The 25,263-nt window shown below is 38.0% G+C and overlaps 2 protein-coding genes across 2 annotated transcripts; one reads left to right on the top strand and one right to left on the bottom strand.

Moving 5' to 3' along the window:
- The first annotated feature begins 10,651 nt into the window (after positions 1-10,651).
- Positions 10,652-11,546, top strand: LOC110890125. Its single transcript, XM_022137697.2, has 2 exons — positions 10,652-11,376; positions 11,424-11,546. The coding sequence occupies exon 1, from the start codon at positions 10,729-10,731 to the stop codon at positions 11,365-11,367; it is 639 nt and encodes a 212-aa protein (XP_021993389.1). The 5' UTR covers positions 10,652-10,728; the 3' UTR covers positions 11,368-11,376; positions 11,424-11,546.
- Positions 11,547-12,532: 986 nt separating this feature from the next.
- LOC110890124 (probable LRR receptor-like serine/threonine-protein kinase At1g56140) lies at positions 12,533-21,545 on the bottom strand. Its single transcript, XM_035979741.1, has 25 exons — positions 21,496-21,545; positions 20,527-20,784; positions 18,368-18,560; positions 18,024-18,095; positions 17,686-17,757; positions 17,508-17,579; positions 17,331-17,402; positions 17,197-17,268; positions 16,955-17,026; positions 16,800-16,871; positions 16,650-16,715; positions 16,487-16,558; positions 16,350-16,421; positions 16,152-16,217; positions 16,016-16,081; positions 15,742-15,786; positions 15,593-15,657; positions 15,158-15,522; positions 14,378-14,576; positions 14,116-14,292; positions 13,913-14,037; positions 13,621-13,831; positions 13,291-13,522; positions 13,076-13,226; positions 12,533-12,972 (listed from the first exon to the last, which is right to left on the bottom strand). Exons 2-25 carry the CDS (start codon positions 20,651-20,653, stop codon positions 12,664-12,666), a joined length of 3,045 nt encoding a protein of 1,014 aa, XP_035835634.1. The 5' UTR covers positions 20,654-20,784; positions 21,496-21,545; the 3' UTR covers positions 12,533-12,663.
- Positions 21,546-25,263: the final 3,718 nt, after the last annotated feature.

Below are 25,263 nucleotides of genomic sequence, written 5' to 3'. Positions count from 1 at the left end.
TGCCCTTTTTCGTTGCAACTATAGCAAGTTGCATCCTTCAGCTTTTTGCACTCGAGGGTCCTGTGCTCAGAGGTCTTGCAAATCCCACATGCCTTCGGCTGGGATTGGGATTTCTGCTCATACCTGCACCTCCCGAAATGGTGCTTCTTGCAAATCTTGCACTTGGGCCTATCACCCGATTGCTGATCACCCTTCTTAGATTCAGACCCTTTCTTGCGGTCATGGTTTCCTTTGTTCTTCTTGCTTAACCGACGTGAATTATCATCTTCACGTTTCCTTTTCTCAGTGTCAGCATTTCTCAATGATCTCTGTCTCACTGCATCCAGTGTGAGGGACAGAGATATATCAACTACGGATCTAAATGTAGCGGGCCGAGAAGCCTTCACACTCGCTTTTATTTCTGGGGCCAAACCCCCAATGAGACGTGCAATCCTTTTGGGTTCCGGGGTCACAAGGTACGGAACCAATCTTGACATGGTGTTGAAGCTCGTGAGATAAGCCTGGCAATCCAGGTTCTTCATGACCAGAGATAGAAAATCAGACTCTATCTTTTCAACCTCATGCTGAGGGCAGTAGTTTTCTTTGATAAGAGCAACAAATTGCTCCCATGTCATGTTGTACATAGCAACTTTTCCCGAAGCTTGAATTAATGACCTCCACCATGCTAGGGCCTCACCCTTAAATGACTGGGATACAAACTTTACCATGTCCCTTTCAGCACAACCACTAATGTCCACAACAATGTCCATTTCATCCAGCCAGGTCATGCAATCCACAGCGCCCTTCTCCCTAGTAAAATTTTGGGGCTTACATGAAACAAACTTATATGTGCAACCCTTGGCGCGAGGTGCATCATCGAACACTATCTTTTAAGGGTGAACACTGTTCTCATTTGATGAGTGTCGATCATCATCTTTCTTTGGTTTATCCTTCTTAGACTTAGGCTGGACAGAGGGTGGTTTGCTATGAGCCTCAGAATGGGTTTTTGGCTTGGAATGAGGTGTAGACAGGGTTCTACTTTGGGTCCTAGAGGACTCACTGTTCTGCCTCTCCAAAGCTTTTGTAACTGCATTATCCACTAATGCTTGAAGCTCCGCACCAATCAACTGTATTCTGGCGTTATCGTGGTTTTCCACAGGATGACTACTCGCTTCATCCGACCCAGCCATGTAGCCTTAATTGCTACATATAAAATAATGGGTAAGGTTTTATTTAGAGGTTTTTACAGTATTTTATATTCTATTAACCATGGTTTTAAATTGCCATTTTAAGTTAATTTGTTAAAATTTTAGGCTTTTTATTATTACCCTAAATTATAAATTAATAATAGCACATAAGGCCTAGTCACCAGCACAATTTGATTTAATAATAAACCAGGACTTCACAGTGTCCATGTATTTTAGGTTTGAACCACAGTTCATCACCCTTTATTAACAGGGAGTCATAAGCTACCACTGTTTTTAGTCCCAGAGGACATTTAATTATTGCCCACAGGCACTTCGCCCCTAAGAGGCGGTTATATAATTAAGGGAATTTAAATTAACCCTTTATAAAGGATGGCCTGTGTGACTTTAATGATTCACAGTTTGCCAAGAATGTTAACATACTAACAGATGTTAACAATAATTGGGATCTTATTATGTGGGTTCTACCATCTTGGCCATGTCTGCAACAACATATAGGCTAGGTTTTACCTCTAAGATTCCTTAATAATTAACGCAAAATAGTCCTAAATTGAGATGTTAATATGGATCTTAATCTAATTATGGATCTACCATCTTGGCCTTGTTTTTATGATAACATATGGCTAGGTCTTTGTCCTTTTTAGATTTTACCATTTTAATATAATGGCAGATCTTTTTATTATTTTCATGTTTTATGCACATAATTAATAACAATGAGTAAAATGAAAATTTAAACTAAACATCTCATAAATTGTTTTAACAAATACATCTTTTGCCCTAAACGGGACTTCTACGAAAATAAATGCCCACGCAGGGGCGGAAAACCAAAATAAACCCACGCAGGGGTCAACTAAAAGACATGCCCACGCAGGGGTAGAATACAAAATGACAAGCCCACGCAGGGGCTGAGTACTGAAGCAAAAAGTCCACGAAGGGACTTGATTACAATAAATAAAATAAACAACAAAGGTCTTCAATGACCCCTTCTCTTGGACTTCCCTTTGAGTAGGTCCGACAGACCCTTGAAGAATCCTCGGTTGCTCTCCCGTACCGTTCGAATTTCCTCTTCACAGTGGTCCAATCTATCAAGGACCTCTTGCTGGTGCTCCGGCGGGATCAGCTGCGGCTGCGGCGGCTGATGCAGAGGTTGAGGAGGTGGCGGATGCAGGTACCCATAAGTTGGGTAACCAGTGGTACAAAGACCACCATAGGGTCCCTCTGGATGACGGGCATTGTAGTCCCATGCCTCCTGGTATGGGTCCACATTGGCATAGTCATAATGGGTATGAGCCGGCTGCTCAAAAGGGTTATACGCCGCTGAACCGGCGTAGGCAGGGATTGGGTTGTCAAAACCCACTGGTGGCGCCATAGGCACAGAGTTAACCTCTGGGATGGGGTTTGATGGACCTCCCATCTATGGTTCTTCTTCTTCCTGGAGTGGCGGATAATGACTGCCACTCGAGGGCTGAGGGGTGCTAATGCGAATCCTTCCTCGTACGGACATCCGTGCGTTTGACCTTCTCCGCCTCGATGGCTCCGGAGGCGGTTGCTGTTCCACTGGTGGTGGTGGTGGCGGAGTGACTGCCACAAATCGAGAATCCTCGGAAGGATCATGCTGCTGTTGCTGCTGCTGCTGCTGATAAGGGGACGAGTGGTGAGAGGGAGTGAAATACCAGTCAATCTGCCTGAACCTCGCCTCGTAGCTGTCAGGACAACGATAAGGTGATCCATGGAAAGATGACCCATCGGAGATTTCGATGGGGTGGTTCGGTGTTCCGGACGCAGGCTCCACGGGATCCGTGTCTTCGTCCATGTCGTCCGCGTGATCCCCTAAGAAGTGATCCTCAGGTCCTAGTGGGTTAAAACCCACGGATTCTTGAAAGATATTAGCCGGGTTGAACCGGCTCTGGAAGACAGGTGAAGGGTCGCCAAAGGAATGGTGTGAGTTCGATCTTTGCAAAGGTATAAAAGAAGGTGGTTGGTTGTTGGGCTCGTTCTCCGAGTGGGGCCCAAAAGAATGCAAATACGAAGGTGAGGAACTGAGGGAGACCGACCACCTCCCGGGTTCGACGTAGAGCCTCCACGGCTCCTGAGGGCTTGTACTCATGGTGATCGATGGCGTTCGCCGGTGCGAAGGCCCGGCTTCATGATCGTTGCCCGTAACTGGGCCCTTGCCTCGTCCTCTCAAAAACCTTGGTGGCATTATCGACCTGCACACATGGTTATGATAACAACAAAAATATAATATAAAATAAAAGACAACACAAATAAAACAAAAATAGAATTTGTCCTATGTTCTTTGTCTAGACTCGGAACTCGAGGAATGTGCAATTTGTGCACTGAGATTAAACACAAAAGGCTAGTGTTTAATTCACTCAGTGTTGGCTCTGATACCAACCTGTCACATCCCTAATTTCCACGTGTCACCGGTGGGCCCGGTGGGGGAGTATCGTGACGTAGTTGATATCATCATAGTCAAATAACACAAATTATAATGCACAGCGGAAGCAAAAAGATAGATTTATTTAAACCAAACAAAATGTAATATCCAAGTATCACAAAGTAGCTGAAATAGATCCACAGGCGGATCAACATAAAAAGGAGAATTGTTCAACGGTTAAATGGCATCCAAGCTTGCGAGACTCTAACGATGCTAAGGAGTAGCCAGCCTATTACGTGTAGAACCTGCACTTAATCTTTTTGGGGAAAATACGTCAGTTTACACTGGTAAATACAATTTAACTGACTCATTTTGAAAACCTTTTTAAAGATTGATTTGAATGCACACGGCACAAAACTTTTTATAACTTGGGATAATTAATCAAATTTAAACTTGTAAAAGAATTACATGTTTGTTATGCGTTTAGTCGCCCGGTTCGTGCCAGGTTTAAGATTAATAGACACACCCCATAGTATAAATCCACGGCGGGAAACCAACGGATTATACCTTAATAAATATGGACACATTGTCGGGTGTACGCCTACACCCGCGTGTCAAGGTCATGGCCATTTCATGAATGATGCCAAGGATATCCGGGACATGGTCATTAAACTCTCAAAGGCGTAAAACAAACAAAACCAATTTTTAAACGTGTCACATTGATAATACCCAACTACTAATGAGTTAGGGTCAATTGCCCGACCAAGCGGTATTTTATATACCGTACCCCAAGCCCGTATAAGGGAAAATAAGTTAAAAGTATTTACCTGAGCAAGTACAAACCACAACAAGCAAGTGCAAGTATCTTTTACTGGGTCTCCTATTCTGGAACGAAGGTTTATAATAACCTATTAGAATCCTAACGGGTCTTTAATTTAGCCTAAGCTTGGACCGGTTAGTCTCAAGGAATAAATACGGTTTTATCGCATGAAGGGCGAAAACCGGGAAGGAATGTGATTTAGACCCAACGAGTTTGGAGACTTGTATAATATGGGTAAACTAAACACATTCTGGATTTTGAGACAAAGATGATATGGTTTGACCCGTTTCGGCTAATATGCGTAAACTAGTTACATAAGCCGATCCGAACGTGAAAATGCGTAACGGGTAACCATATAAATCATATACAAGTTTCCTGAGGTTATATGCACCAAATATGTTGTGGTATCAGCAAGATACCTTCCATTATGCCCCAAATGGTTTTTTTTAACCCAAACTATGCCTCATAAGGGCATTTTGGTCATTTTAAAGGGTGTAAAAGAGTTAAACTAGTAACCTGAGTTACATATCTGAATAATTCAGTATATTAACTTAGTTTACTATGTTATAACAGTATAGTATCAAATATATGTGAATTTTATTAATTATAACCATCCTATGCACCGAAAGGGCATTTTGGTAATTTCACATAAGCCTAAAAGGTCAAAACTGGAAACCTGAGTTTACTGTTATAATATAAAATTTTACTAACTATATCAGTAGGTATCAACTCTTATATATATAAACTAGTTTTGATATATACTATGTCGTAAAAATGCCTAAAAAGGCGATTTGGAGTCATTTCCGGGTTTTGACAGAAAAGCTGATATTTTTATAATTCCAGAAGGCTCAAAATAATATATTTAACATAATAAATCAGTAGAAAAAGGTTTGAGGTCAAAAGGATTTATAAGACTCATTTTATGGCCTAAAAGGGCATAACCGGCATTAACCGAATTAAGCTTAAAACTCTAAGTTATGCTCAGCCTAAAAATAAATAAAAATCTCTAAAAATCCCAAAATATTATCATATATCAGTGGGTATAAAGTTTGATATAAAAATTTGGGTTTAGATAGGCTATATGCTAATTATGCTAATTAATTACTAAGAAAGCTTCTAATTACGCTAATGAGCATAACTCTTAGTCTAGACCTCAAACTGATGTCAAATTTTAGATACAAGTTTATAATTCAGTAACTAAGATGTCTACCCATTTATATTTTCAAAAATCATATTTTATGGGCATTTGGGCATAATGGTCAACATATAGGTATTTAACGGAAACTTGCATAATAATTAGACAACTAGTGAACCAAGCCGTATAATCACAGAGGGTTATACTAACATGTTACTAGGTCCAAAAGAAGCTCTAAGGAAATCCTAAACTTGACTAAAATGGGTCAGAACTGAAAGTCAAAGCGAAAGTCAAACTATGCGACTTTCGGTTCCAAACCGGGTCTAAACAGAAAATTGTCGAGTTGAACATGTTGGGACATGTTCTTACATTAATAACTAAGTTATATTAGTGATCAAACAGGTTGCATGTATCCTACATTGCTAATTATGCATTAATTTGAAAGTAAGCATTCTGTTGACTTTTTAAAGTAAGCTTTGACTCGACAATTATCATGGTTAGAGTGGAAATCTGGAAATACCCTTTTAAGGGTTAGTTACCCACATAATTACCTACTTATGGGTATTTTTAATTCGAGATTTGACTGAGTAATTATTGACTAATCTCGAAATCAAACCTTAATTACGACGGTTTGACTTTTAACTAATTAACTAAGCTAAAATGGATTAAGGGAGGTTAAGGACACTTACAAGAGTCCTAAGATTTCTTATGGAGCCTAAGAAAACTTGATTGCTGTCCAAGAGCTCCAGAGAATGCCTTGAGTGCAATAGAGAATGAGCAAGTCCCTTTTTCACAACTCAAGTCCTTATATAGTGAACAAATGAGCTCAAGATCAAGACATGCAAGTCTAGGATGGTTACAAGATCATCACATGTGTCCCTAATAGGCTAAATACTGCCTAGCAAGTCCCTGGTTTTGAAAACCATAACATTAAGTCGGTGCAACAGGCTGAACAGGCAGCTGTCCATTTTCTGCTGCCAGCGACAGGCTTACGGACCGTAAGCCTGAGCTCTTGCGGTCCGTATGCAGCTCTTGCGAACCGTATACTGAAATGGTTGCGGTCCGTAACCGACCCTGAAATCGCCCAGACATGCACCTTACGGACCGTAGGCTATGACCCTTACGGTCCGTAACCGATGTTCTGAGGACAAAATTTTGCAAACTTTCAAGCCTTGACCATGCAATCTTACAAGTCTGAATCCATGCCATCTTTTTCAGTTGTGGGTCCTTTTTGCTCAGCCATTGCATGCTTGTATGTCTCTTACATGTTTTCACTTTACCTTGGATTCTTATGGGAAGTTAAAGTTGACGGAAACACCAAGAATTCTTCTTGGATTCTCATAATGGTTGAACATGACTAATTAACTACTTCCAATTCCCTTTACAAGGATTTAAATCAGAATTTTAGTAGTAACATTCCTAATAATCCAGTTTCCATATAAAAAATGGAATTTTATTTATTTAGAAACAACCGGTTAATATATCAGATGCTTATCAAACGATTTAAGGATCTTGGGATTTATAGTTTGGCTCGCTCAGAGGTGTTTTAATAACATGTCGCCCTTGGGTCGTTCAGAGGTATTTTCAATAACATGATGCCCCTCTTTAAATCCTACCATACATCTTTATTTGATCCGGGTTCCTGACACGTTTGTCTCACATGACACGTGTCTTTATTTTATTGGACAGGAATTTCCGAGGTGTTACACAAGTAATTAAGATGTCAAGTCGAGGTTATAGTAATAAGATCCCCTGATGGGACAATAGACATGATGGTTCAAGAAGAACCTCAGGTACCTGAAAATAAAGAGATCTCGCTAAGTTGTATCATGTCTTAGATATGTATGGAATCGAAATAAAAATCGACGTCGTTATACTTTTGTATATATTGTAGCGCTTAAAATGATTAAATGATGAGGATCAAGATTTAAGATCTGCCTATGAATGAATATTAAGAAATGATTGGCCAAATAGAAAGACGCAAATAAGGCAGAGTTTAGTTCTCTAATGAAATGGAAAGTTTCTGGACCAATAGTCCATACAACTGAAGTTGTAAAATATGCTGGGTACAAAAGTGTCTTTTACGCGAATCATGTGAAAATCAAATTAAGTGATATAAGTCAAAATTGGTGGCACAAGAATTTTCACAAATACCTATGATTGATTATGAGAAAACGTATTCTTCAGTGGTGGATGCATTGACTTTCCAATATCTTATTAGTCTGGTAATATATAAAAGAGAATTGACACGCGTCTTATGAAAGTTATGTATCACTTGATACTAATTCATATAAAATAAGTTCTTGAGAATATTATGATTATTATATAAATTCAGATCTGAATACATATACATGTTGTATATGTTATTGAATTGAATATAATTGGAACTCCCCATGAGTATCCTAAAGCATTTGAGTGCTTAAGAGTTTAATTGAAACACCTTATGAATCTAATTATAGTCCACCAATACTCCAATAAACATAGATAGAAAATGTGTACCTGGTTATTATGGCATCTCAATGTACACTGTGTACAAACATGGTACAATATGAATTTTGGAGATAAAAGCAAGTGTTTTTGATATTTTTGCATATGATATAGATATCTATGTGTTAAAATGGCAAGTTTATATAGCAAAACTTCTAAGAGTGAAAGCACATGTATATTTGGATAAGATGGAAAGAATTCTCTCATGGATTGATAATGCTAGAAGCATTAATGATGTCAAAACCTCAAGAACGTACTATATCAAGTTCATAGAATATGTATGGACTAAAATAGTTAGATCGAGTGTTATACAACTTGAGATATTTGCATAAAGAGGGATATAGGTTTGATTAAATTAGACATGCTTTTATCAACGTTCTACTTTTAAAAGTTCACTATAATCGCAGTTTACAGTGATGATGTCTAGGCATCATCGAGAGAAATTGTCGAGCTTTTAGAGGGAGAATTTTTGAATGACCTTGGCACGGTCTAATTATTACTCGAACTGCAGTTCGCATACATATGTAATTATATTTTACCAATCCCCCATGTACATATAGAAGATGATGTTTAGATATTTAGTATGGACATAGTTGAACCTGAAAGTATGTTAAAGGTTGTTAAGTCATTTGTTATAAGAAATGCCTATTATCATCTCCTATCAAAGTAGAGATTCTCATTCTAAAAGTACCATCGTTAAATGCATTAGTGCATTAATATGTCTTGCTAGCTATGTATGGTTATAATATCTTTCACTTGAGCTTATTGTCATGATATAACATGTGTCAAGCGAAGAGACATTGGAATGGGTTCAAAGAAACATTTCAGGTATAAACGATATTTGATTATATTTTACTAACCCATCAAAACAAGTTTGGTTAGTCTTGTAGATGCAGGAATGTAACGAAACACAGTCATGGACATATGATAATTTTTTGAAAGAGGCACCTAAAGTCTCGTTAGAAGATTATACAACATTGCTCAACATAAAGGATTGCACATTAAGGGATCAAGCAACAAATCATTCGCTACAAAGGCTTTATTCGACTTTCAAGGAAGATGGAAACACGTCATTTAAAGGATACATGTTAAAATGAGGGGGAGACTTATTCAAGTTGCACTCTTTTTCCCTTGACTAAGTTTTGTCCCATTGGGTTTTCTTAATAAAGGTTTTTAATGAGGCAACATATCTGATCCAAAAGTATCAGGGGGAGAAAATGCGCGCTGCACTCTTTTTCCCTTAGCTGAGGTTTTATCCCACTGGGTTTTCCTAGCAAGGTTTTTAACGAGGCAGCATCACCAAGCATATTAAAGAATAGTATATCATGTGGATAGTCAAGGGGGAGTGTTATGAATCTATCCATTATGTGGTGACTATCCACATCTATAACTCATATCCCTTTAATGCATCCATTATGTAGTGACTATCCACCTCTATAACTCCTATCTCTTTAGTTACTATTGTACTAATGTAAGGGCCTATATATAATGACATTTGTATATGATGTTGAAATTAATCAATAAGAAATCAATCTCCCATTCTCCCATTCTTCTCTATACATTGCTAATAGGTCGTTTAATTTAGTTTTATTTTTTATTTTATTGTTTACTTAATTTTATTAAATGTGTTTCGAAATACTTTCAATAATTTCGAAATACTTTCAATAAAAAAGCAAAAGAACCGAACACTTGTCGATACCTTTTTCTTATATTACGACTGTTCTTTTTGGGTTTTCTCTTTCTTTGTTGTCTCCTGCCACAAATATTATCATACCTCTAGGTCCAATTTTTTTAGGATATTTCTGAATTTTTCTTCTATATCTGCTACCGTTATATTTTTAAATAACTTAACCAATGCACCTCTTAATTACTCCAGTTTCATATTTTATTTTACATCAGTTTTAAATGAACTTAACCAATGCACCTCTAAAGCCACCAATTCCATATGTAGTCCGGTATATTTCTTAAACACCAAGCTTGTATGGAGTTGTTTATTTGCAATAGAGTATATTCGTAAGCTACATCGAGTGTTGGTATCGTACCAGTATCTTAAAGAACTGAAGCGAACCGATGCCAAACGAACAACATTAGCATTAATATCGTACCTATTGGTCATATCTCTTTGGATTGTTATACCGAGTGCCGATATCATACCGGCAACTTAACAAACTGAATCGATACCGACCGAAAGCCGGTCACAGAGAGCGGGAAATACCACTAACGACTATATAACTAGTCTTGTTGACGCTGTTTGAACCACCTCGATCGATATATTTCATGCTCGGATCAATTTTGATTTTTTTTTTTCTTCCAAAATCTCATTTGTTAATTTATTAATTATTATGTCTTCATATTTTGTTTATTTAAGCCATCATATTTGTTAATTTATTAATTACTCCAGATTCATATTTTATTTTATATCAGTTATATGTAAAATTTTTTAAAATAATATCATTGATTTCTTAAACACTAAGCTTGTATGAAGATTAAAAAAAAGAAAAGGAAATTAAATTATCTTTTTAATATTCACAAGTGGCACTTTCAACAACCTGAACTTTCTCAAAGGGCGTAAAGTGAAACGTTTCAAGATCCGACCGTTGGAAGAAAAATTTGAAATACCCAAACCTACGCTCCTGTTCTCATCTACCGTTTTTCTTCCTCCTCAATCAATACCAACACTCTCTCTCTCATCACTCTCTCTCTCTCTCTCTAAGCAAATATAATGGCGGACGAGAGCAACACCAACGACCCAGCAACCATCAACACATCAATCATGGTCCCTTTATCGAAATCTCTCCACCCGCTTCACGAAATCGCCATGACCCCAACCCACAAACTCCTCCTAAAACAATGGCTAAAAGAAGAAGAACTCATCCTCAACCGCATTGCCCTAAAAGAAACCCAAATCGATTCGGTCCGAAAGGAACTAACTCACCTCTACTGTTTCTTCTTCCTCTTCCACTCCATCTCCCTCATCCTACTCTTCAGCAGCACGTCTTCATCTTCCAGTTACAACGGATCGTGTAGCCGATCGTGGGTCCCGTCGGTCTGCTCGCTGTTGTGTTCGCTCGGGCTGATTTGGGCGGTGAGGTATAAGACGGATACGGAGTCGCATTTGGAGAAACTTTTGGAGAGGGAAAAGGAAGATGGGAAGTTGTTGGGGAAGTGTGTGGAGGAGTTGAAGAAGAAGGGGTTGGAATTTGATTTGTTGAAGGAGGTTGATGCGTTACGAAGAGCGAAGAGTTTGCGGGTGGAGGCGAAGGCGGTTAGGAAGTGGTCTGCTAGAGATTTTGTTACTATGTTTTTTATTACTGTTTCTTGTTTTGTTCTTGGTCTTACTAGGATTATTTTGTGTGACTGATTTGGTGTTTTGTTTTTTGGAATTGTTTTGTTGCTGGTGGTGTTGGTGTTGGTGTTGGCAGAAACTGTTGGTTTCTAATTTAGCAGCTTAAAGTTTTTGTTGGATACTTGAATATCAAAATTATTTGTACTAAGGATTGGATTCGGATATATAATAAAGAAATGTTATGGTTTTGAATGTTTGTTTTTGTATTTTGATTTTGTTTGATGAAGTATGGGTCTGGTAGTGTTTGATGAAGTATGGGTCTCGTAGTGTTTTGTTTGATTAGTTCTGTATGGGTTGAAATAGGTTCTGATCGGGTTGTTTTGACCCGAATCAGTTTTTAACCAAAGATGATATTTTCTGTATACGATTAGTGTATCAAATAATCTTTGAGTAAGAAGAATTGTGCACTAAGAATAAGACTATGGATGACTTTCAATCCGCATTACCACTATTTTTTATAACTGATTTGTTTGATCCGTTTGAGATTAATGACCCACCCAAATCAACCCATTCTCTGTTGGTTCAATAAGAGGGTACTGTTTGACTTTTGAAGTCAATGACGCGCCTTCTGTGGCTTCTCCAGGCGGGTCCATCTTCTATTTGTAATTCAGCAAACTGGAGGTTAACGGTGTAGTTGCCGTTCTGCAGTCCTAACCTAACTATAGTATCTTAGTGATCCAACAGAGGTTCGTGCGGACTGAAACGGTGCTGAATCCGAAGCGTTGACTTACTGCCTTTGACTTTGACTAACCAGCTTACAACCACATTTAACATGTTTTTTAAACGCCGTTAAAAATACATGTTATTTAAACAGGTCGTGTTAGTGCAGAACCAGATTTGTGCGGACTGTAACAGTGCTGAACCCAACCTATTTTTTATTACGGGTCAACTTGAACACGACGTTAGTTAAACGGGTCGTGTTAGTTGACCCAAAACACACTAACGTAGATTGTCACTTCACTCAGAGAAGCTCGAAGACAGGAAAATCACTACCCCTCATGTTAGAACAAGTAATAATCAATATCTATGCTCCATCTTGAGGGGCAATGTTAGATTATATAGTCCGATTAGTATCCCAATGGGCCTCATGGTTTAGCTTAGATGAGGTTCCCTTCATAAATACACAAGCAACCCAATGATATAAAACACAACAAATATACACAATGTTTGTTTTATGCCCTTTGTCTTTGATTACAAAGCTAAAACATGATAGTACAACGAGAACTAATCAAGAAAACCTCGTCATTATCACTAACCTCCTCAAATGATATCATTAAGTATCGGTCTAGTAGCATTATTACGTGAGTTTTATTAAACAGTGGAGTGACTTGTGTTTGGCACATGATCTGTAACTGAAGTTGGAAGAGCACTTCTAAAGGTCGTTGTATCATCTTCAAAATCAAGACCGACCAAATACCCAGGCCGAGTAATCACAGCTCTTGTTTCCACGTCTCCTGAAAGCATTGCCACCACCTTGGACATTGGTGGTCTTTGCATCGGTGAGGTTTGGGTGCATAAAAGGGCGATTCTCGTCACTCTTTTTACTTCATTCTCATCAAATTCAGACAGTTCTTTATCCACCAACTCTAGTTCACTATTAGCTTCATGTAGGTTCCATGCCTATACCATACCAAAGGAACCAGATAAAATTATTAATTTAAAGATTCTAAAATTAAAAAATTAAAATAAATGGAATAATGAAGAAGAAAAAGATGAAAGATACCCATTCAAGAAGATATACTTTCTCATCTTCCAAAGTTGAATCAGAATTAGGCCTTCCACTAATAATCTCTAGAGCTACAACTCCAAAGCTAAACACATCCGCTTTTTCTGTAAGGTGTCCGCGCATTGCATACTCCGGTGCCAAATACCCACTACAAAACACATATAAAATCATTACAACTTCAACAAAGTCACACATATAAAATAAAATCCTACATTGTGCCTGCAACGCGAGTACTCATGTGTGTTTTCTTGTCATCATAAAGTTTGGCCAAACCAAAATCTGAGATCTTAGGATTGAGATCGGAATCGAGTAAAACATTGCTAGCTTTGACATCTCGATGTATAATCCGTATCCGAGATTCCTCATGCAGATATGAAAGACCGCGTGCTATCCCAAGACATATGTCAAACCGGGTGGCCCAACTAAGAGATAGCCTCTTGTTTCCTGCATCATAGACCCCAAATGTAGCATTATAGTTTTATACCAAAAAAAAAAAAAAATAAAAATAAAAAAAAAAAAATAACTGTACTTATATATCTTACCGAATAGTGCTTGATCAAGACTCTTGTTCTCAAGATACTCATAAACAAGAAGTCGTTTGTCTCCTTCAATGCAGCATCCGTATAATTTGACAAGGTTGCGATGTTGGACGGCCGATATTGTTGCAATTTCAGCAATAAACTGAGTCTTGCCCTGGTGAGAGGCTACAGAGAGTTGTTTAACAGCTATTACTCTCTCATCATCAAGTGTTCCCTGTTTACCAATATTAAGAACTAATTATGGTTAAGCTGTTTAAGAAGAAAAAATGCATTGTTGATGAGAAGTATAAAGTACCTTGTAAACTGGTCCAAATCCTCCCTCACCAAGCTTATTTTCAGGACTAAAATCATTGGTTGCATCTCTCAGGTCTCCATAACTAAAGGTATCTGGTTTGGCGTCAATTCCCGAAAACTCAAACTCTGTAAGTCAGAAAAAAGTATGTAAGTAGAAGTAGCAAAATCTATATAAAAAAAAAAACTAAGATCCATAAAAACTACCTTCATAAGTGTCAGAAGTATCCTGCTTTTTGCTCCGCTTGCGAAAAATATATACAGCTAATAGTGACAGAAAGCTAACAACTGCAATGGGAACCAAGATCCCAACGATTAAACCGGTCCTATTCTTCCTATTCTTCTTTGTGGAAAATGGAGTGTTTCTCACACTGGGCCGGAAATCTGTACAAAAATAGTAAAGATTAGTAACTGATAACTCTCAAGAACTCAAAGTTAAGCAACAAAGTTCAAGATTGAACTTTAGTACTTGGGGTGGCACTGATTGCTGAGATAAGAGGTCCAAAAGCCCCTTGAGTAGGTACACAGCAAGTCCCTTTTCCGGACCAGAATAAATGAATCTCAAGGTAGTTATCTGTAACACGAACCGTTGCTTGCCTTGAAACAGGACTAAAGGAGGCCCCGCCTGCTTCCTTTATTATGTTGAAATCTTTAAACACCCGGTTTCCCTGAAAGAAACACGATTTGAGAAGGTAATGATACAAGTTATGCAAAACAATAACACCATACTTCATGCTAAAGGTGGCAAGATGAGTGAGTGAGGCAGGTTGCGTTATGGGTAAAAATGGATCGCTCTTGGTGTGGGTCAAAAACACGTTGGGCCGGGCCAAGTTGGCCCTTCACTAAGAATGCACTTCGGATGACTTTCTATCCACATTATCACCAATTTTAATATTTGATCTGTTTGACCCGTTACCAGGTTTTACCGCAGTGGGCCTTAGTGCGGCAGGTTTTCCTCGGAATTGGAGATGGTGGGCTTGGGCTACCCAACACTGTCTGTGATCGCGAGCGCATGGAGTCGCCTTTTGCCATTGGGTTACCCTGGGTAGCCGGGCTTTTATTTCATTGGCCGTTCAAAAAACAATAAATAAATAAAATAGCAACCCATTAACTAGCACATTGTTTAAAAAAAGCATATCTACTATAAGGAAAGGTTATGAATGATTTTCAAAAAAAAAGTATTGTTTGACTTTTGAAGTCAAAGGATAAATTTCAACTTCAAACTTGCTACAAACTCCGGTTAACAGACCTGTATATATATGTCAAAGACGCGCCTTCCAAGGCTTCTCCAGGTAGGTCCATCTTCTATCTGTAATTCAGCAAACTGGAGGTTAACAGTGTAGTTACCATTCTCGAGTCCTAAACCATAGTATCTTAGCGATCCAGCAGAGATTCGTGCTGTCTGAAACAGTGCTGAATCTAAACTGTTGAACTGACGTGCAAGCGAGGCTGTATATGCCGGGTTCTCCCTCTGTCCGGCATTGCTGACTCCCCACCTTCTTTCGGAAGTCACATAATACGTTGCCGCTCCAAGAGTTTCGTTTTCTTGATCGTAAACTATTTGACTAGACGATGTGATTTCGGAACCACCACAATTGATTGCAAAGCTACTATCTGTGAAAACCAACATGAAATGATAATAATATATTGTAACATGAAATAGAATCTTCATGATCTTGCTTACATATTGGTGACCCACGCCCACAAGGGAAATTCCTTTGGAGGCAATTCAATCCTGATGGCAAACCGCTAAAGACGAAAGGCATTAATAATTATCAATTATTTATAGACATATTAAACATAAATATAAGAAAAAAAAAACACAAACGCTACCTGTTTCCCGAATCTCCTAATGTGAAGTTGTTTACGACTAAGTTACTGCACATTGAACACATTAATAATTAGCTCTATAAGCTATGCTCAACGTAAGTTGTGCTTTACTTGGTCCCACTAGTTCAGTGGAGAAGCTTGACGTTTTCGACCGGGGGGGGGGGGGGGGGCGAAAACGTATATACCCAAAAATTTCTATACGAAAACTACATATATAACACTACTGAGCGAAAAGAAAATCAAAATAGCATACTAATATTCAAAATCATGCACTTACATTTGTAAGTTTGGCTCATTGACCCAAGAAGGAAGTGTCCCGGATAGTTCATTGTACGAAAAATCACTACATGAAGAAAAACGTCCACAAATTAGAGAAAATAAAAACATAAATCCAAAATGCATAATTCACTTACAGATTACGAAGAGTTGCGCTCTTTACGGCAGGAAGGGTACCATACAAGCTATTGTTTCCAAGAAACCTGAGAATCGTTACATCCGCATTTAGATCTTGGATGTTGCATAAACGTCAAAATCCATCCACAATTATTTTATTCCAACATCGATACTTATTATACTAATTGCATCAAATAGATCGAGATTACGTATATTACAAGAAAGAGAGTTGACTCAAGTTGAACAAATCTCTTGGAATCTCCCCACTCAAATTGTTAAAACTCAAATCCCTGACAAGTAGAAACCTATGTTAGTAATCGAAATAGAAAATAACATCTAGATGTAGATTACTCACAGTTGTGTCAGATTTTGATATTCTCCGATGTCGGTTGGAATAGTGCCAGAAATTCGGTTATTCCTCAAAACTCTGCAAGACATGCAACTCTTTATATCATATCTTCGGGATTTTAGAAGGCGCTAAGAAGGTAGACTTGATAAAGATCAAAACACTCTCTTACAAAACACGTAACGACTTCAAATCCTTGATGAAGTCCAGAGTTCCATTAGATAAACCACTTATCCTCCTGTAACATATGTAAAAAGAGCCGCTAGATTATAACGATAGATAGACGTGTAGAAGATAAGTAAGAGTTCTTAGAAAAACTTACAAGTCCTGCAAAGAGGTGAGTCTAGAAAATGAAGGAGGTATTGAACCATTAAAAGAGTTGCCCATAAATCTCCTATAGGGACATTAATCATGCGAATGGTTATAAAGTTTCATCGCGTACAAAATATTACGAATATGACATTGAGGTTAACTTACAAGGATTCTAACAATGTCCAGTTCCCTATGAAGTCAGGTATTCTCCCGGTGAATTCATTATCGGAAGCCCTTCTGATAGCACAAGAGTTAGAATTACACCCAGCATTCATGAAGATTGCAATTTTTTATATGGTGTCTATTAAGCGATTGCTTGACCATTTAAAAGAAAGTGTTGCCACTTTACGGGATAGATGAATTACTACTTTGAAGTTTGAAGCATCATTAAAAGTGGTTGATCTTACACTGTAACCAAATTCTGTAAGTTAGCAAACGTAGAAGGTATTTTACCGCCAACTCCAGAACTATCAATGTAACTGGCAAAATGAACACTTAATTAGAGAACCATTTAAAATAACAGAATCATGAATATTCTTACAGCTGTTGTAATTTTCGCAAATTTCCGAGTTCTGGTGGCAGGGAACCACTGAAATTGTTTGTGTCAAATGCCCTGCAATATAAAAGATATATTTTCTTTTTTAATTAACCGAGAATTAAACAGAGGAAATTTCTTTTTGAAAAAACAAGAAGACAAACAAAGTAGAAAACAACATACAACGATCTAAGGTCGGTAAGCCGCCCTAGCTCTGCTGGAACCGGCCCCGATAATGCGTTAGCGCCAAAAGTCCTAAAGAAAATTCAAATTCACCATTATAGATGTCAGATTCATTCTTAACTAATTATGTCAGATACATAAAAAAAATACTAAATAATAATAAAAGAGGGCGGCTTACATCCACTGCATCCGAGTTAAATTGCCAATGGATGGTGACAAGGAGCCTGTCAAGTAGTTCTGGTTCAAATTACTGTAGCAAAAAACTTAACGATTAAACCGTGCGTAGACAAAACACACACACACACATGTTACATCTATCCATTATGAAAAAAGTAAAACAAAATAAACTGTGACAGTGCATGATTCTAACTATAGTAACGCGTACTTGTTTGGCATAGGAACGTGTCTACACTCTACATTGTACGCCAGAATATCCATAGTTAAAGATGACAAAATAAGTTGCAAATAAAGAAACCGAAACATAACACATCAGTTAAGAAATAGTTGCAGACATACAGATTGATAAGGTAAGTCAAAGTCCAGAGTCCTTCTGGGATCGGACCAGCAGCGTTCATTCCAATAACTTTTCTGAGGATTTAAGGTAAAGAAATGAATGTTAAAAGATCATACAAGAGATCATGTTCAATTGTTCATTAAAAATATGTAAAGAAAATGTATGTTTATATAAAATATTTATTTCCTTAAGTGTTTCCTTATTTTCCTATGTAGTCCAATCATCGTTTACTTATTAACTATTTAATTCATAGATCTTTATTACTAACTATTTGGTATTTCGTTTATTCAGTCTGTGTAATACACGGGTTTCTAACCTAGTTAAAAAATAAACTGGTAGCACTAACATTTGGATGATGTGGCAGGTGGAATTGGGGAAATTACAGTCACATTTGAGGGCGGGGTTGAACGAAGGGGATTCGAAGTCAACTTGTTCGACCGCGGTACCACTGCATGGTTCTCCGCTAAGGTTCCATCCCATCTGTGCTCCTGAAGTTTCCGGTATCCCCCATTGGCTGAACATTTCATTTATGACTCGCGCTGCAACACCAAGATTAAAGGCGCATATCGTTTAGAAAAGAAACACCAAAACATATTGAATAAACTCGCTCGGCTCTTATAACTATAAACCAAAGCACATGAATGACAACCAAACATCTTGGAAAACAAGAAACCTAAACCACGCAAATACGAACCTAAATAAAGACTCAATCTTGACCCGAAATGCCAAAACTCTAAAAATATGGCTCCATAAATATAAAGACTAAAAAATTAAACCCAACTTAAAAGACACTTATACCCCTGACTCATTCAGTTATGCGAATAGAACGATTATGTCCAACAATAACCCTAACCATTATTTATACCAACCAAACATTTTAGAAAACAAGAAACTAGTGAAATTACCGCCAAAACAAACAACAGTAAGACTTGCCGATTGTATCAAAAATTGTGAAATTTAACCCTATACTTTCAGCTAATTACGAAAATACACTTAAAAAAATATAGTTATCTTATTATTAAAAAAAAAGAGAGAGAGACCTTCGGGCTTCGGCTAGGGCTGTATTCGAGCCTACTCAGGCCAGGTTGGGCTGGAGCTCGAACTTAAACGAGTCAGCTCGTCTCGGCTCGTTTATATATTTTAAGCTGAAAAGTCGAGCTCGAGCTCGGCTTGTAAAAACTTCGAGAAAGCTTGCTCCCGGCCGAGCTGGCTCGTTAATTTCTTCTTTTTTTTTTAACTTTTTATTAAATGTTTTACAAATATTGATAAAATAAAAATCAAAAATATAAAAAATTAACACACATTTCTGAATATATACACACATACATAGGAGTCATTGAGTCGAGCCACCGAGTCGAGCCACAAGTCAAGCCACGGGTCGAAAGCTCAAGCTCGGCTCGATTACAAAACAAGCCGGCTCGGCTCGAAAACAAAATGAGTTTTTTCTTTGAGTGAGCTTTTATGAAGCGAGCCTCGAGCCGTGAGCTTTTTGAACACCCCTACCTTCGGCTGGGTCAGTGGTCCTCTGAGCAGGAGCTACGGTGGTCATGATCATCAGCCACCGCCACAACCACCACCGTAACTCGATTCCGCAGCCACCACCATCCATTTTACGAGATTATTAACTGCTTCTGAACATGATTCGAGGTATATTATTATTATTATTGTTATTGTTATTATTATTATTATTATTATTATTATTATTATTATTATTATTATTATTATTATTATTATTATTATACATAGAATTATGTATGTATGTATGTTGTATAGGCACCACCAAGGGCTGACCCGTTCTTCTTCTTCTGGCTGTTAAACTCTCATGATCAGTCCCATTATTTTAGTTGTTATTTACTAAAAGAACGATTTTATATTATATAAAATTATTAATAGATGAAAGCTGCATGTGGAAAAGAGTTTAAATATATGGTGACTAATCCGCAGGCAAGCCCAGAGTTTGACCATTTTTGTCTTGGTGTGCGTTTTCAAGTTCAACCAAAATAGTTTAATATGAAAGATATAGGAGTTTCCTTCCCCGGTATGCTGCGGATTACTGATCACCAATTTACGTCTTTTTCTTTTTTCTAGCGTTAGTTAGTGTGAACTATCCAGATGACTTATTTTAGGAAGTTCGTCGTCTCATTTGTGACAAAATGTACAAAATCTATATATGAGCCAAAGGTTTTACCACAGATCTTTAGGTGGTGGATTTCCTATGGAATTATTGGCCCATGAAAAATTCGCTAAATAAATAAATCAAACCCTTGACCCATTTAGCTATGTGAACACGATATCAACTTCATAATCATCTCAATATAAATCCTATTCTTTAAATTGACAAAATCAATACACCAGCGAGATTGATTCTTTAAATTTACACCGTATCATATGGCATCTCCATAATTATCAAATCTGACCCTATACTTTCAACTCATTATGAAAATACACTTATCTTTTTATAAAAAATAGAAGGATTGCATACAACTATAAAGGAGAGAGAGACACCTTCGGCTGGGTCAGTGGTACCCTGAGCATGAGCTACGGTGGTCATCGTCATCAGCAATACCACCACAAAAATCCTTAGGTTTATTATGCAGCCACCACCATGATCCATTGTCGTTGCTGCATCCATTTTATGATGTTAATTAACTGCTGTTGAAGAAGATGTTATATATATACACCACCAAAGGCTGACCCGTTCTTCTTCTGGCTTGCTGAGTGCTTGACTATCGTGGGGTTGACGCGTGTTCAACTCTCCCAGTCCTAGTATATTAGTGATATTACTGTATTATCGAAAGTCATTGGTAAAAGAAGTTTTTGTATATTTAAATGCCATTTCAGTCATGTGGTTTGGTATATTTTATCAGTTTAGTTTAAAGGTTTCATTTTTTGTTAGTGGGTTTAAAAACGTTTTATCGTTGCCATTTTATTCTACTGGGTTAACTTCATCCATTATTTCTGTAAACAAGAAGGGCAATTCGGTCATTTTATATGGCCAAACTGTTCTAGGTAACAGAATTACATATAAAATGACCGAATTGCGCTTTATCATTAACATAAAAAATGGATGAAGTTAACCCAGTGGACTAAAATGGCAACAGTGAAACCTTTTTGGACCCACAGACGAAAAATGAAACCTTTAGACTAAACTCATCTTGTCCTATCTATGAGTTTCCCCATTCACTTCCTAAAAGTTTGTAAAAAAATGTTAGATATGAAATCCATATTCTTACTCTTTATGTTGTAACGTCGTTTGATACGTTACGTACCCGCGGGTAGACAGATGGATTTCGTTACTTGAACGCTTATTACTTTCAAAGGATTATTTCAACAATTTTAAGTTGTATATGTGTATGTTAGTCCACCCGTGAAACTCGCGGGATGTTAAACTAGTTTAACTCTATATTAAAATATTAAGATCATGTTGGAAAATGAAGAATGTTTGATTATTAAATTAGGAGATTGAGTCAATACCTTTTATTAAAGGTGGGTTGTTACCAGATTGTGTGGATTTTAGTTTGGATGATGTGAAAACGGTTGTTGTTGCAGTTGCGGTTTCGCTTGCGTTTGTTGCTAGCCAAGGTTTATTCCTTTGCCGTCGATGTATCCTACATTTGATGTTGGAGATAGAATTGTTGCTAAGGTAGAAGTTCTCTTTCATTTTGTTGATTTTGTGCATTTTGGTATTTTGTTTTTAATGATTATAAAACTATTTGAAACTGTGGTTAATGGACGACTCTAATTACATATTGGGATTTGGGTGTTCAAGTTTCTGGTGTTAATGGGCCGGATCAATTGGTTGAATTTTATCGAAAAACATAGTCGAATCGAACTACATTTTCGGGTGATCGAGTTGGGTTTGTTAACATAATAACTAAGTTTAGTTTATTGTGCGTTTGACCCATTAGCTAGTAGGAGGTTCATTTGAGAAGAATCTTCTTTTAAGAAGAAAAATAAATTGATTTAGACCCTATATTTTTTCGATCAATTTATCGAAAAACATAGTCGAATCGAACTACATTTTCGGGTGATCGAGTTGGGTTTGCTAACATAATAACTAAGTTTAGTTTATTGTGGGTTTGACCCATTAGCTAGTAGGAGGTTCATTTGAGAAAAATCTTCTTTTAAGAAGAAAAATAAATTGATTTAGACCCTATATTTTTTCGATCAATGGTTGTGAATCAAAATATAATTTTTATCTACTTTTAATTAATGCTTTAATTAATAAGGGTATGATAGACATTTTGATGTACAATATTAATAAATATTATAAAGGGTTACTCAATTCTTATTAATGCCACCATAATTTCCTCTTTCACCACCGTTAATGCACCAATTTTATTAGAAGTAACATAATTATTTAAAAGTGTTGGGGTCCTACACATTTTGTACCTTAGGGGGAGCGGGGCACTTAGCGGGGAGGGGTGGGGAGAGTCGAGTCCCCGAGCGGGAACACCGCCACCGAGGGGTCGGGGAGTGTGTGCGGGGAGGGTGGATCGGTGAGTGTTCACCGCATAGAAAGAGAGGAGAGAGAGAGAAGATGTTGAGAGAGAGAGAAGATGCTGATAGAGAGAGAGAAGATGATGAGAGAGATTAAGAGAGGAGTGCCGCCATCAAATTGAGGGTGTGGGGGGAGTTAAGAGGGGAGTTGACGTGGCGCGTGCTGATTGGGTGTCCCTAAGAGAGGTCACTCCCCTAAGAGAGGAGTGCCCCTCTCACCCTTACACCAAAACATTGTCTTTATGGTGTAGGAAAAATTGAATATGTAGGATCATGTGCATGATTGTTTTTATTGTGTAAGGTGCAAAACTAATTTGAATAACATAAATAAAGGATAGACTCATTAAATGATTTGTTCAAATTACCTTTGTAACATTTATTCTTTTGATTCTTAATTTGTAATTTCTTCTCATTTGTAAATTCGCCCGTGTGTCATTTATTGCGTCTGTTTAAGGGGGTGCTGATAGTGTCTGACAACCTGATGCGTCGGGCTGACTCCTCTAAGTGGCTTGGTTGACTCCTCTTCTACAAATATCCTCTCACCCTTTCCACCTCATCCATTCATGTATAATAATCAAGAGTCTAAAACATCTTCAATCACTACAATAGTTTTAGGTCATCTTTTTCAGTTGAACCACCAAGGACAAAACTTAACATAATAAAAACAGTGAAAAACAAAAATAATAAATAAATTAAGCTTTTAACTCAAAACCCACCTCAGAAACAAGGGTATGAGAAGGATCCGAAAAATGAGTATGAACAGATCTATGCTACTTCTCTCTCCTCTTCCCCCTTGTCTCCAGATTCTTTGGCAACGGCATCTCATTCATTTCCCACGGTGTCGCCGCCAGCTTCCTAGCGGAAACCACCCTGGACCCACCTCCTCCGCCGTCGTGATTCGGCAACTCTACCCCACCACCAACAACTGATGACGTCATCCTCAACGACTACACCGGAGTACTAGATCTGGACCCACCTCCAACCCGGGTCTTCCCCACCATAATCGCTCGCTTAAACCGGTAATTGTACATCTTAGTTGGTGATGAAGAACACCCGTGTTTACAAATCTGTTTCGACATGTTACAGATTGGTTAGGGAGCTATGTTGGGTGATTTGATTTTGAATTCATAGGTTCGGATCGGGGATTGGTTAAGGAATTCGGGAATGTGTGTAATGAGTGATGAGGAGCATGGTGCGAGACTGGCAGAATCACCGGCAGATGAATGGAGGAGGAGTCAGCCTGACGCATCAGCCACTAGGAGTAGTCTGCCAAGCCACTTGGAGGAGTCAGCCCGACGCATAGGTTGTCGGACACGTGCCAGCACCCCTTCAAAAGACGCAACAAATGACACACGGACGCCTCCCATGGTTGAGGTGCCACTCCATGAACGCTCGAAGGTGACATTTTGGTAATGTGAGTTGGTCAACTGAGATTTTGGTAATTTCCCCCTTAAATAACTACCACCACCTCTCCGGCTCTCCCTTACCACCACCACCACCACAAGCTAACCTGCAGTTCAATGCAAAAAGAATTTCGATAGAAAAATTCATCGGGATGAAAGTGTAGGTTAGTGGATTTGTAGTTACACTAGAAAATCGCACCTCTCCCTAAGAGCATCCCCAATAAGGGGTGTTTTTTTGATGTTTTTATTGTGCCAAGGTGGCATTGCCCCACCAATCACACACATTCTCTCTCTTGCCCCATCTTATCATCCAAAAACAACACTCTCTCTCCTCTCTCCTCTTTCCTCCTTCCCTCTCACAACACCTTTCTCTCTCCTCAAATACATGTTTTTCCTACCACACCTTCTCTCCTCTACCTCACACCCTCTCTCATCCACCTCTCCTTTCTCTCTCATTAAAAACATCAACATACATCCTATTGTGGATGCTCTAATACCGACCCCAACGTTGTCCCCGTAGCCAAAGTCTTCACCCCCTTCATTATTGTCTGAACTGTTGTCATCTGAATAGGCCACATCGTCAGAATATGCCTGAATTGTTGCCATCTGATTTCACGACAAATTTTGCAACACACGTCATCTTCATGGTTAATTAATATCACTTTTAGGGTAAACAGGCGGCCGTTGGGGAGATGGATAGCTTTAATATATAGTTGCCTTTTTTATTGTGTTAATACAGTTGAGTTCCTGTAATGATACCGATATTGACTACCGAAAGATTAACATGGACCATTGTAACACCCTAGGCAAATCCCACATCGACCGTGGTCAAGAGAGATCCCTGGTTTATAAGTAATCCAATGCATCTTAACTCACCAACGTGTTTTGGGTTTAATGCTACTGGATGAGAGGAGAACCCTACAGTTAAGCGTGCTCAGATGAGAGTAGTACCAGGATGGGTGACCTCTTGGGAAGTCTCCATCGAGGCTTCTTGGTTAATATGTTTTAACTTTTTTTCTCTAGATAATTATCCATATAGTATGATCCAGGTTAATATGTTTTAACTTTTTTAATCGCAAGCTTGATTTCATTTCTCGCTGTGTGACCCTTTGTGAAAATATATCACTAGGATATAACCTCGTGTATTACATGGGTTGAAGAAAAAAAATATACTAAAAAATATATCTTTAAAAACCTCATTTATTACACGGGTTAAACAAATGTAATTTTATATATTAAATAATACAAAGTTATATTTATAAGAACCATATTGTACGGGTTGAATAAATGTAATTTTATATGGTTATATCTTTAAAACCACGTGTATTACACGGGTTGA

This window comes from Helianthus annuus, chromosome 11, assembly GCF_002127325.2.
Source record: "Helianthus annuus cultivar XRQ/B chromosome 11, HanXRQr2.0-SUNRISE, whole genome shotgun sequence".
In the NCBI taxonomy this organism is placed as follows: Eukaryota; Viridiplantae; Streptophyta; class Magnoliopsida; order Asterales; family Asteraceae; genus Helianthus; species Helianthus annuus.
Note: the sequence above shows the minus strand (reverse complement) of the source record. Positions and strands in the feature narration are given on the sequence as shown.

Excerpts from the sequence above, each read along its gene's own strand:
- LOC110890125 (XM_022137697.2), top strand. The coding sequence starts at position 10,729 with ATGGCGGACGAGAGCAACACCAACGACCCAGCAACCATCAACACATCA.
- LOC110890124 (XM_035979741.1), bottom strand. The coding sequence starts at position 20,653 with ATGGATGCAGCAACGACAATGGATCATGGTGGTGGCTGCATAATAAAC. Across the intron at positions 16,716-16,799 it reads CTCACCTCTTTGCAGGACTT|GAGGATAAGTGGTTTATCTA; the intron begins GTAAGTTTTTCT and ends CATATGTTACAG. Across the intron at positions 15,658-15,741 it reads TTAGGAGATTCGGGAAACAG|CGGTTTGCCATCAGGATTGA; the intron begins GTAGCGTTTGTG and ends TTTCGTCTTTAG.